This window comes from Anopheles coluzzii, chromosome 3, assembly GCF_943734685.1.
Source record: "Anopheles coluzzii chromosome 3, AcolN3, whole genome shotgun sequence".
NCBI lineage: Eukaryota > Metazoa > Arthropoda > Insecta > Diptera > Culicidae > Anopheles > Anopheles coluzzii.
The window spans coordinates 60450229-60464409 of NC_064671.1; the positions used below are offsets into that span (position 1 = coordinate 60450229).

The 14181-nt window shown below is 38.2% G+C and overlaps 1 protein-coding gene across 1 annotated transcript; it reads left to right on the forward strand.

The window, feature by feature from the left end:
* Window positions 1-11293: 11293 nt before the first annotated feature.
* LOC120961360 (uncharacterized) lies at window positions 11294-13546 on the forward strand. The gene has a single exon (XM_049608489.1). It carries the CDS (start codon window positions 11883-11885, stop codon window positions 13344-13346), a length of 1464 nt encoding a protein of 487 aa, XP_049464446.1. The 5' UTR covers window positions 11294-11882; the 3' UTR covers window positions 13347-13546.
* The last annotated feature ends 635 nt before the right edge of the window (window positions 13547-14181 follow it).

The window sequence follows — 14181 nt, forward strand, 5'->3', positions numbered from 1 at the left end:
AGCAAAAAAAAACAACATCAAACTACACATTTTTCCTACAACCAGAAACCCCACTGAGCACCTTCTAGCAGTGGTCAAACGTTTGACATAATCCACAGGCGGTACTAACCAGCAGGACCAAACAAATTTGAACCATCTTTTTCCTTCTTATCCTGATCGTCTGCTGGAAGCACGTGCATGTTTCGTATTCGCCTCCCATTAGAATGCCTGAAGCACTGGTCCATTTCGTACTTGGTCTATTTGTATCGGCCAACGAGGGAATGACGGGTATGGAGGAAACCTTAAAAAATTCAAACATGACTCAAACTGTGCCCGATAAAGCATTTGCCAAAGCTTCTCACTTGCCGACGGAACCGACAGCAGATTATGCTAGTTATGCTTGATTTATGCTGCAGGCTTACAAAAGGGCGTGCCTATCACTGATGAAGAAACCCATCCGCTCTTGCCCGGCCGAGCTTCGGCCACAAGCTGATCGACGTACACACACAGGAAGCCAAACCAGCATCGTACGCGTGAAGCTTCTTTCGGAAATTTGCTTCCATTTAACTTCGGTTGCAAATTGCATGGCGTGCAGATGCGAAGGCGTCAGTGCAGCACAATCGCCCGATACGGCACCCCGCCTGCCCGCCGGTAAGGCTAGAATGGATAACGATAATTTAGGGTAAAATTTACGCTAAGCCTATTTCGGATGAAGCCTTTGCAATGTGAGGGCCCGCTTTCGAGGAGGAATTCAATTGCTCGACTAAATTGAATACATGCATTTTGCAACAATAATGCGCGTACGTGCCCGTACCGAAACTGAGCGCAACTTACGGAGAAACAGAGAAAGCCTAGTGTACGGTATCCAAGAGAAGGACGACGTAAATCAGCTCGAGACGGAACCGGGTTTTCCCGACACACCCTGCTCATTTCCTGACAGGTAGTTTTATAAATGTTGTTGTAAGCAGGTATCCAGAAATCTGTGGCAAGGATCTTACCGCTGTTGAAAACCTACAACGGATTATATTGAAATGTTTCAGGTTTTATAGGACGATAATAGAATGTGCAAAAAGGGATAAGGTTTAGCATTATGAAAAAAATGTAAGAAAATGCTGAGTGTAGTAAGGTAATGATATATAATGGTAAAGTAAGAAAGTAAGTAAAAAGTAAGTAAGTAAGTAATTAAGTAAATAAGTAAGTAAGTGAGTACCGTATTTTAGCGTGTATACGAACCCCTTTTACTTCAAAAATGACCAAACTCAGATTAAGGGAATCGTTATCTCGGGGTACAGTAAGTGCAAGGGATCGGTAGTAATTTTTATATGTTTATGTTTATGTTTAAAAAAAATATCTCATTGGTTATTTCACTTGATAATTCAAATTCATAACTAGGAACCACTTGAGCATAAAATACTAAACTTGCTCAGAGTAGTAGTAGTAGTAGTAGTTTATTTGAATTCGAAGCATTAAATGTAATTATGTTTTACAAGTTTTCCTTGCGATAATGGGTTCGACTCTTAAGCTTTCCTCATTAATGTTTTCTGTGTAGCATTTGCTGGATTTTTCGATTTTGTTCTGATGTTGAGTAGTAACGTGGGAAAAATTTACAAAAAAAACCCACAAATTTTGTTTTAGAAACTATCCTATCTAAATATGCTAACTAAACTAACTAACCTAGTTAAGCAAACTACACTAACTAACTTTACATTATATATTACAAACAAGACCATAATCTATAACTAAGCCTAAAATTTAGCTAAATTATATGCTAAGCTACCAATTGATTTAATATGGGAATTTCGCTCGATTCACAACTATCGTGATATTTTCTATAGATTCTTTCAATGTATTCTTTAATTGTAGCCATATTTGTAATCCTATGAAGCTCTCTTGTGTTAAACCATGGATGGACATTAATAATCATTTTAAGGATTTTGTTATGCTTAATTTGTAACTTTTTATAATGAGACTGAGCAATTCCCTTCCAGGCTGGTGCAGCATATGTCATTACTGGCCGAAAAAATGCCTTATAAATAAGTAATTTGTTTTTTAAATTCAATTTAGATTTCCGGTTTAAGAAGGGATACATAGTTTTAACCATTTTGTCTAATTTTATAAGGGTATTCTCAGTTTGTGTCTTGAATGTAACACGTTGTTCAAAGTGCATACCAAGGTATTTTATACTCCTTTTCCATGGTATGTATTCTTGTCTCATCACTAGATCTCTTTGGGGAAGTCTTCTCATACACGTATTCCTTGTAAAAAAGATTGCTTCTGACTTGGTACTATTGGTTTTGAGCTTCCAGTTTATACAATATTTAGCATACGCCTCTAGTGCGATGTTTAAGCGTCTAATGATTGTTTTAGGATTTTTCGCTGAGGACGAGATAGCGAAATCATCAGCATAAAGGAAATTAGAACAATATCTTGTGTTTGGTATATCTGCTATGTAAATATTGAATAACAGAGGAGACAGCACGCTTCCTTGTGGTACACCAGCTACATTATGGTATGGTTTTGATTTGGATTTTCCAATGTGTACAGAGTTTTTCCGGTTATTCAAAAATGATCTTACTATGTTTATTATGTAAGGAGGAAAATTAAACTTATTAAGTTTGAAAAGTAGTCCCTGGTGCCATATCGAATCAAAAGCCTTTTCATTGTCTAAAAGCACTAAACCAGTAGATTTTTTTAATTCCCTATTTTCAACAATGCTATTTTTTAATCGATGGATCTGATGTGTTGTACATCTAGCAGGCTGAAACCCAAATTGAGATTCAGGTATAATATTATTGTTATCGACATGTTTGCGAATTCTGATAGCAATCAGTTTTTCCAAAAGTTTTCCCAAACAACTTAGAAGACTGATTGGTCTTTAGCTTTCAGGATTCGTATGGTCTTTACCAGGTTTAGGAATAGCAATTATTTTAGCAATTTTCCATTCAGAAGGAAAATATCCTAGTTGTAGACATGCGTTAAAAATAAGAACTAGATAGACTATGGCTTTTCTCGGGAGATGCTTAATGGTTTTGTTGTTGACTCTATCACAACCAGTTGATTTTTTATTTATTAAGTTTTTAATTAATCTCGTAAGCTCGCTTGGTTTAATAAGTTCAGATGAATGTGGTTGTTTTCTCACACTGGAAGTCAAATATTTTTCATTTTTGTTAACTATCCTACTTTCAATGGGACTAACATTATGATGTGTTATATTATGCGCATTTTGAAAATGATTTTTAAGAGCTTCACATTTTTCTTTAGTCGTAAGTAAATAGTGGTTGTGGTTTTTGAGTATAGGAATATTTCTTTGTTGGTTTTTTATAGTGCCTACGAGCTTCCAGAAGCGATTCGTGTTATTATGACGGGGATTTATACTTTCTAGGGTATTAGCCCATGCCTTATTCCGTTCCAAGGTTATTAAGTATTCAATTTTCCGTTTAAGAAAATAATAATTGTTTTGGTATGAAGGATCTAATCTGTGTCTTTGCCATTTTTTTCTAAATTTATTTCTAAGTTTTATCAAGGTTTTTATACGATCAGGTAGTATAATGTTAAATTTACCTGGAATCACTGTTGGTATGGCTCTGTCATGTGCTCTGTTTATGTTTGAAGTAAATTTTTTAATCATTTCATCGATTTGAGACACATTATGAATATTACATAAATGCGTTGAGGTTAAGTCAATAGATTGATTAACAAGGGATTTAAAATTGTTCCAATCTGCCTTGCTATAGTCAGGGATTTTATACTCAGGGATTATATTTGCTCTAGAATTGTAAATTGTAAAGGAAATCGGTAGATGATCAGAAGTTAGCGCTGTGATTGTTTTTAACTGAGAAAAAAGGTTAAGGTTATTAGTTAAAGCTAGGTCAAGTATTGATGGCTTTCTAGAGGGATCTCTAGGGACGTAAGTTGGTTTATTTGGGTAATAAATAGAAAATTGACCTCTTTGTGATTCCTCAAAAAGGATTTTTTCTGCTTGATTACGAGAAGCACAATTCCACATTTTGTGGCGAGCATTAAGATCACCACAGATGAAAAAATTATCTTTTCTTGACGTTAGTTTTATAATGTCATTTTTGAATGCCTGCATATTAATATTCGAGCCGGGATGATATGCAGTGATAAATGTTAAACTATTTTGCTCCGTGAAAATTTTAACTACTATTGTTTCAATTATTGAAAGGTTTAAGTGTTTTATCAACTGGTGTTTAATTGTTTTACTAACAAGAACCATCACTCCTCCTTTGGGGCCCGATAATCTATCTAGTCTATAGCTATTGTTTCCTGGCATGTTAAACACGTGCACCGGTTTTAGGAACGTTTCCACTAACATCATGATGCTGATGTTGTTTTCATTTAAAAAATGGGACAACTCTATTTTTTTATTGGCAATGCCGTTGGCATTCCAGTATGAAACTCGTACATTACCTTGGAAATCCATCACGGAAAACAAAACTTGGCAACCACTTGGAAGATTGCTGTTATCTGGTCTTGTTTGCTTCTGCATTGCTCCAGCTTTATGAATACTTCCTGAACAATGGGAATTAATTGTTCTGCGCTAAACAGCTCCTCATGAGCCTTAAATCTTTCACCCTGACCTATGCGCGTTGGTATCGAATTAGATGTGTGTTGCGTAGGTTTGTCTACTCGTGAATTTACTTTCCAACCCGGTATCGGTTTAGGTTGAGGAAGTGTAGGAAAGTCTCCTAAGTTCGGTCGATAGCCTTTCGTAGTGTTTGTAATGCGTTTTGCTACGACGGGACGTTTTGGGCAGTCCATATAACCCGCTGTGTGGTTTCCTTCGCAATTGGCACATGTCAGTTTATGTTCTGGTACTTTACCGTCACTCGACGATGTCCCAGCGGTAAGAGGACATACCGATGATGCGTGTTCATCGGCGCATTTATTACATCTTTCTACGCGGTTGCAGTTCATTGCTCCGTGACCGTATAGTTGACACCTTTTGCATTGCATGGGACCGGCTTTTTTGGAATAATATCCCCACTTTACCACACAGTGGTCTAGAGCGGTGATAGTTCGTAGTAGTTGCATAGACACGCTACCCACACTAAAGTGGATTAGGTATACTGCGTGTTCGTCATAGCGTTTTTGTCTTAGTGCAAGCTTTTTTACACTTTTAGGAACTAGGTTTTCCTCTTTTAACAGGTTTTCTACTTCTTCATCTGGTAGTTCATGTAAACCATAAAGAACGATTTTAGTCGTTTTGTCCTCTTCCAGTTGGTACGTGTGAAAAGGGATATTTGTTTTTTGAAGTGATTTACTACTGATCTAAAATCACTTGTATTGGTGACCTGAACGATCGTGCCGTTATACGTTGCTTTCGTGTTGTAACGTACTACTCCTGCTGCTATTACGGCTTTGTGTACAAAACCCACTGATGAACTTTTAACCACTATTGGTGGTAGTTTACCGGTATCACTGCTTGGTGTATTTGACGTATTAGTGTTGGTCACTGGCTGAGATCTCTTACTCTGCTGATTAGGTGGCTCTTCTTCGTTGTCGCTAAGCAGAGCGAAACTGTTTTCGGATAGATCCGAACGACTGCGCGTATCGGTTTTGTCTATGTGTAGTTGTCTTGGTGGTGCTTTGGGCTTTCTGCCCCTTCTTCCTCTTCCTCCCATTGCGAGAGAAGAGTATGTGCGTACCTTCTTAAGGTCAAGGCCTGCCTGAACAACTAAATATGCTCGGCTTTAGGTGACTTATTGATTTACCCATAGCAGGATAGTCAGTCCTACGTATGGGAACACGTTCCATTCGGGGCTTGACCCCATGACGGGCATGTTGTCAAGTCGTTGACGAGTTGACGGCTGTACCACCAGATCGGGCTAAATTAATCTAGTTCAGTGTACTAATAAATCTTCATTTAATACTGATTTCTAACGATTGTAAACATTTAGCACATTTCAACTGCAGGCAACATTTACGTACCCTCCAAGCTACTTGTAATCAATATGGTATCCTGCTGTGACGATTTGAAAGCAGCTTGAAGTTTTCATCGGAAACGTTTATCACTGCTCGCCAGCTTACGCAACCCTCTACCCCAACCCCTCCAGCACATAATCATTTTGCAAAACGTGACACTATCAACGGGCGGTCGCGAACGATTCTCCTTGAGAAAAGTGTGCCACTGGTCTGCGGAACAGATTGGAAAAAGCCTATCTGACGTATAAACCGAATCAAACCCTCATAGGACGCCGTACACAAGAATAGAAAAAGATGCTTTGCAAAAGAAGTCCATCCCTCCGTACGCAATCGGACGGAGAGCATATAAGATAAAAATCTTGATTCATCTTTCCAACCACCGACCGTGGTTTAGTTCTTGTAGGGATCTCTGTCGCCCTTGGTTAACAATTTTCCCCCCATTCCTCCTTTTCCACTCTTTCTGTTAGGCATATAATTTCTCGCTTTTATTTATTTCATACCATTGCCATCGAGTTATCAGTCCACTCGCTGCGTTTTCTTTATTCTTTTTCCTTCTATCTATCGAACGAGAGGCCGAACGGACTACGAAACGGAGGAAAAGCAGGATTTTAACTGCGTGTCCAAGCCGATACTGCGTCCCATCCTGAAACGTGTAGCGGCACGACATGAAGAGAAAGCCCTTGCTGTCTACCAAAGACAGCAATAGTGAACCGCAGTCACGTCATGGTGGCAGCCACCGGACTTGGAAGCACTGGGTCGCTAAAGCGAATAGGTTTTGCTCGCATTTTATGCAAATTTTCCTTTATTCCATTTCATGACAACTGTTTCCTTTCATCGCTAAAGATTCACTATCGTGACTGTGGATATTATAAAAAAAGGACAAATAAATGCGGCCCGTCTTGAAGTGGGTGTGTTGATACTATCCAATGAAAAAGCTTGCATAAACATTATTTCCTGTTTCTGTCTGATGAATTGAGCTGGCATAATTTATTTTAACATTTTCGTTGACGAATATCATCTATAAATTTTAGAAATGTTTAGCTGCACTATAGTTGATTTGGGTGATTGAATACAGCTAATATGGGTAGCTGTTTTTGTGCAAATACTAAAAGATGAGTCAATTAAATTTAGCTCAAAGTGCAAACAATTAACTATAATGTTTCACCAATTCTACGTATGATATTTCATGTTTGTCTGCCTATTTCATGTTTGAACCAGGCGCCTCCATTACCTAAAGCCTGGGGAGAAACTCATTCAAACAACGGAAATAATACAACCAGCACTAGCACACATTCCGATCTGTTGACACAAGAAGCCTGTGCTAATAAAACCAAAAACAAAAACAACAATAAAATTAACCGCATTCTACTACTGAAGCCGTATCCAGAGTGACCAGAAATACCGATTTATCTGTATTCCTACCGATTTTTGATTAGCCTACCGATTCACAGATAAATCCCCTAAAACTACCGATTTTTCATTTTTCCTACCGAAAATCACAGATTTTGTCGAAATTTGATGTGGGAGACCTTAACTTTGACCTTTTCCTTTTCATTTTCTACATGTCCGCCAACTGACAACCATAGACCTTTGTTCTCCGTCTGTCAGCCCATGTTATATTGTTCAGCTGCCCCAACACGGCAACACATATGCATACGTTATGTCAAATTTCGTATCGAAAAGCAAATTTCCTTGTGTCAATCTAATACAAGAGACATATTTAATCCATATTCAATGTCGTGTGAATGCATCTTTATCGCATGCATGGAGTTTTACGCGGCAATGAACCTGTAAGATAGAATGAGGGTAGCTGAATGTTTTCGTTTATCAGTTACGCGTAACTCTGCACGTTTTATTCTAGAATTCGTCTTGTTCAGTTCCCTGTGTGAGTCTGAATAAGTTTATTTGAGTGCAAACTAATAATTTTCCTTATTCTGCCCATATCGTCGTGTGTTTGATGTCCAAAGAAGCCGCGAAAATGAATCGGATTATGTTGAATTTTTTGAAAAAAGGTAGCTTCTTGCAATTATAATTGATATAAGCAAATATTAAACAAAAACCGCGCTCCTTATTTCAATTCAACCTCATATTATATCCATTCCAGGATCCGATGGTGAAGGACCAACGAGTTCAAAAACATTGCCTTCCATATCTAAAGCTAAGACCGTAGAAATATCAGAACGTAAGTGCATTTATATCGAACCTAGTAAATAATTTGTATGAAATGTTTACTAACTAATCAGGTGCTATATCCGCTTCACCGTCCTAGCTTGTCCTCAAGACCTGAAATAACTTTACGGGGTATTTTGTGGCCAATGGCATGAGCTAAATACTACCAGCACTTCGGATTCTGATTTGTATGATTTAGGAACCGAGATCTTCTTATTTATCGATTTTACAGTCCTCCTATGTTCTTCCTATATTTTTCCACACGGCTGAACGTGGATTAAGGTTAACCATGTCCTATTAGGTTTCGCAACTAAGGAAGTTTCGTCAGTTTTGGACAGGGTTCATGTATCATTAGTAGTTGCCCCTCCTGCCTTTTCTCTATTCAGGATTCCTTCGAAATAGCACTTCCACCTTTCGATCACCTACCACATCCAATATCCTGTAAAAAAGGCAGGTGCCCCGGACTGGGATAACTGCTCCGGCACCTGTTCGTTAGACTCTTCAAAACTGCGCTGCTTGGCCTGCAGGAGCAGGGTTTGCTGTTTCCTTAGTCGTCTGTAGATCTCCACGTTTCAGGCGCAAGTTGCATGCTGCATTCTTCTCGGATAGTGCTCGTCTGCACTCTTTGTCGAACCATTCCTTTTTCTCTCTACGTTTACGTTTTTTACTACATTTCACCATACGCCAGCGGTCTGCAATGGGCATCGCGGCGATGTTTTAGTTGGCTGGGAGCGTTTCCCCGAGTGCTGTCGCGTACCCCTCCGCCACATCTGCACACTTCAACCGGTGCACGTTGAGTCTTGGGGTAGGCTGGCTCCGTTGGTTATTAACCACGGTGGGTTTCTGGCGCAGCTTCAACATGACCATGGTTGTACGGCGAATCGAGCATCCTGACGGTAACGAAGACCGTCAGGATACAATGGCTGGGGCATGTTATGAGGATATCGGACTCATGTCTTATCAAGAAGGAGTTCAACAGCTCGGCAGGAAGCGCAGGACACACAGCACATCAGGTGAAGCAAGATCTGTAGGAGATCAGGTGTCTTCATCGATGGGAGGCTCTGCTTGGAAGTCTGTATCATACGCCCTATGCTTTCTCAAAACTCTTTGATTTAAGTTATATGTTTTACATTAACCAACATTTTTCGATCCCTCTCAACAATAATATCTGATGTTCTGTTGCTCTGCAATGTAACTTGAATATAATGTATGGCTACATGTATTGTAACATTGTGGTATATTGTGGTATATTGTGGTAATTATCACGGAAGTAAGTGAGATTTATCATGCGCCATGCCCATAGCATTTGTTCTCGTCCTAATCCCAGTTAATTTATTCTGCTCCCACATCTAATTTTGTTCTGCTTTTCAGATGAAGACAATATTTCTTCGAACGACGATGCGAACGAATCAGTTGTTAATGTTTCAGATGAGGAGATGGATTGTTCTGATGACACAGGTTTGTCTTAACTTGTTATTATCATTTAAAATGCTCAACAGTTCTACGTGCGTTTAAATTAAATGATTATCGAAACAATAAAAATTACTTTAATACGTTGAGTTTAAAACTATGAAAAACATATCATATATGGTTCACGCTAAATTTGAAAGAATGGATGGTTAAACACTTTTAAAATTTTTATTGTGTTATTAAGTAGATTAAGACAACTGATTAGTTAGCTTGCTCAAATTACGATTCGATGCAACCGAATGCTTCTGGAAGTTCAGATATTAAATAGGGATACATTACATATTTATAAACGCTTTAAGATATATTTTAACTTTTGGATCATATTTCTCACCAAATTGTGATATTTTTGTTTTAAGAGTATTAGGCCGAAAATACACGGACCTCAACTTCGCGGCTGCGGAAATTCGCATACTGAAAAATGTATGAATATGTCAGTTTTGAAAAGATTCTGTTGACAGTTTGTGTATGGGTTTGACAGCACGCGTCCGCGAAATTCCGGTCCGTGTATTTTCGGCCTTAAGAGAGAGGTCTTGCAACCGAAATTCATAAGTAAAAAGAGCATTCGAATCTAAATGTATTATTAACACTATTATTAGGTTTTTAGGATATTTGTCAAAGTATGTTTTCTAAAAAAACATAGGGTCTTAACAATTTGATTCCATCCCATTATTCCTATCGTTCCATGTCTTAAGTTTCTATTATTCTAGGAACCGGATTGCTGGTTCGGATATGACTGGGTGTCAACTGTAACACTGCTTCTAGACGACCCAAAAAATCCAACAATTTTTGGTGATTCTTTCTATGTGTCAAACCATCCTTGTTTTAGCATCAATGTATGGCCTACTTCGATTGTAATGTCGCGGGCGTTGCATTTCTGTGAAAAACTTACCAACCCACGACAATCACGGTTGCCTTTGAATTTGTTGTAAAACTTTTACGTTTTTTAGAACAATGCGGTCGCAGAAAATTTGTTGCGGTATAGAAGTTGGTTGTCTAGAAGCAGTGTAAAACGAATATTCTCTAAGCAGCATGTGCAATTTGGCAGCATAGTTTATTTGAGGTTTGCTTTAGATCCTGAAAGTGAACGTGAAATTTTGTTTTTTTGCTATGTTTTATTGAATATTTATCAAAATATAGCTTATTGTACACCAAAAGAAAGGATATTCAATTTCCCTAGTATTCAGTATGTAAAACATATTGAAATAATGAATCAAATACATTTTCTTATGATTCTCCGCTGACCACCGCAAACAAAGCGGGGAATCGCAAGGAAATGTATTTAATTCCATTATTTCAATATGTTATACAGAAGGAATAAAATTCTGACTGTAAATGACGGTCAAAATCGATCTCTCGCAAGTGGTCAATTAGGTAAAGTTACTCATACAATGTAGTACTATTCTTCTTCTTCTTTTGGCACAACTACCGCTGCCGGTCAAGGCCTGCCTGTACCCACTAGTGAAGTGGGCTTGGCTTTCAGTGACTTTTTGTTACCATATCAGGAAAGTCAGTCCTACGTATGGGGACACACGGTCTATTCAGGACTTGAACCCATGACGGGCATGTTGTTAAGTCGTTCGAGTTGACAACTGTACCACCAGACCGGCCCTGTAGGGTTATTTTTTTTATTCAGGAGGAACGGTCCGAGAAGGCCGTATTGCTATACATAGTACTATATTAGAATAGTGCCAAAATATTAGCAGATCTACTTATATAATAACCATTAAGTATCAATAACATATTTATTATTTTGCATTCTGATCTTTACTTCGTTAGATTCTAAAAATAAAAAGACAAACGCAAAAAAGAAATGGATCCAAAAATACACAAGTCATTGGGAGCAAAAATTACCATGGGTAACAAAAAGTAAGAAAGGAAAGACGTTTGCATATTGCAAAATATGTGACCTGGATGTGAGAAGCACCGGTGGATTAGCCGACTTAAAAAAACATGGAAAATCCACAAAACATATTAATAATAGTGGAAAATTAAAACTACCAGGTAGTGTGTCTGTGTTGAAAGCATTGACCACTCAAAAGGATAATACTATAAATGCAGAATTGCAGATTTCAGCTTGGGGTGCGGAACACAATGTCTCTGCTAGAGATTTAGAAAGTTTTGTTGATCTTTCTAAACGCATTTTTAAAGACTCCGATATTGCTCAAAGTTTAAAATTAGGTAGAACAAAAATTCAAGCTATTCAAACCAATGTTATCGGTAAAGCTGGACTCGAGGAGCTTCTACATATTGTAAAAACTAACTGTTTCAGTTTACTAGTAGATGAGTCAACAGACCTTTCGGGAGTGAAATCCTTGGCCATGATCTTAAGAGCGAGCATGTGGCAGAGCGATCAACTTATTGTACACGACTTTTTCTATCATATCGAAACGGTAGTGGATGCGAGCGCGGTTAACTTATATGAGATGATCAAAAATAAGTTCGAGTTGGATGGTGTTCCATACAAATCTAAATTGATCGGATTCGGTTCCGATGGTGCAAATGTAATGATGGGCGCATATCACTCAGTGGCTAGCATGATTAAGCAAGATTGCCCGAATGTCTTCATTATAAAATGCATATGCCATTCCTTAGCTCTTTGCTCTTCATATGCTTGCAAACATATCCCATGCACGGTTGAGCAGCTATGTCGAGATGTGTATAATTTTCTAAGCTCTGGAGGACAGCGTGGGAGTTATTTTAAGGAACTACAAACAATCGTCGCACTGAAGCCTCTTAAAATGCTGCATCCCTCTGCCACACGATGGTTATCGTTGGAATCAGTAGTAATACGCATGTTGGAGAGGTATGATGTACTTTTGATGTACTTCAATTTTGTGGATGTTCGCGCCGACAAATCAACAAAAGAAAAAATGAACGCGATCCGCATAGGTCTGGAAGATCCAACAGTCAAGTTATATCTAACCTTCTTGAAGTATATTCTACCAATAATCAACCAGATAAATAGACTCTTTCAATCAGAATCACCTGAACTCTGCCGGCTCCACGGCGACATTACAAGATTATATCGAACAATTCTGGACAACTTTTTAACTGCTCAATATATGGACGGTCTTAAAGATGTAAGCAAAGTTGTGTTCTGCCAGCAAAATTACAAACCAATAGATAAGTTGTACATCGGCACAGAAAGTATGCAGCTAATGGAACAACTCCTACACAACCACATCATAAGTCAACAAACAGCAAGGGAGGTCACAACAAATATGATAAATTTTTATGTAACATTATGTAACCAAATCACAAGCCGTATCGATTTAAGTGATCCTATTCTTATTCATTTTGCGATATTGGATCCAAATCATGTAGCAAACAGGAAATTTGAGGCAATCTACCCATTGCTAAAAATGTTCCCTAACTTGATATCAGAAGCAGAGCTACAAGTCGCCGATATGGAGTATCGGGAAATAAGGAACATAGGGTTAAAGGATTTCCAACCAGAGGAGTTGACTTCTAGTGTAGCTTTTTGGAATAAATGCTTAATCGTACGGCGCTCTGATGGAAATTTTGCATTTCCTGTACTGCGAAGAGTCGTACCTGCTTTGTTATCTCTTCCACATTCTTCGGCTTGCGTGGAAAGACTTTTTTCCCAGTATAATCTTAACAAAAACAAACTAAGGAATCGTTTGTCACCCGAGGTATTGGAAGGATTATTGGCTTCCAAAGAGTATGTAAAGTTACATAAAACATCAAATGGAGACATCGAAATCACCAGCGACATGAAGAAGAAGTTAAACAGTAACATGTATAACATGAAAAATTGGTAAGATGTTTAAAAGAATATATATTATGGATTGTCATTCCATTAACTAAACTGAGCTCTCTTAAAAAAATTGCAGAAATCCGCGAGCAAAATTAGCCAAAATGCTAATCCTTAGAGTTTGAAAAGTAAGTTTTGTTGCTGTTCTGATTTTGATAGACGAAAGCAAAGAGAAAAACTAAATCAGAAAGTTAGATAATTGAGAAAAACAATTCTAATCTATTCCACAGGTCTCAAACAGGTCATAAACGTTTCTGCTATTAATCTGGGAAACTGAGAACTATGGTTTACATTCAAGCTATGTAATAAATGAATTCAAATAAATGAATTTTATGAAGAGAAATGAGTAAGCAAAAAATGTGTTCAATGATGTGCAATATTAACTCCCCCCCTCCCCCCCGCTCATCAACACTTTCTAGCTGGTCTTCAAATGTCAAAACATACCGAAAAATACCGAATTTTTGCAAGGTCCTACCGAAAACTACCGATAAAAATATAGAGTTCCTACCGAAATCCGCAAAAATAATCTGGCCACACTGGCCGTATCGCATGATGTCTGCGTTTCAGGAACCTTTCCAGATATCCTTATCGGTTTCTCCATAGAAACCATGCACTGCTTAACGATTGAGTGTTTCAGTGCAACAAGGATCAAGCAAGCCATTTTTACGATAATTGACAGTGGCAACAGAACGAGACAAACCGTAGCCAGACTCCTGCCACCTTGCCTCAGGCTCGCTCCTTACCTCTTTATCTTTCCTTACCTGAAGTATCGCTGCTTTTTCGTTCGTTCACGCTTGTTCATATGGAGAAGATTGAATAGAAAAAAAGAGGACCAAACCACA

What these genes read in the sequence shown, in the direction of transcription:
- LOC120961360 (XM_049608489.1), top strand. Translation starts at nt 11,883, where the DNA reads ATGATCTTAAGAGCGAGCATGTGGCAGAGCGATCAACTTATTGTACAC.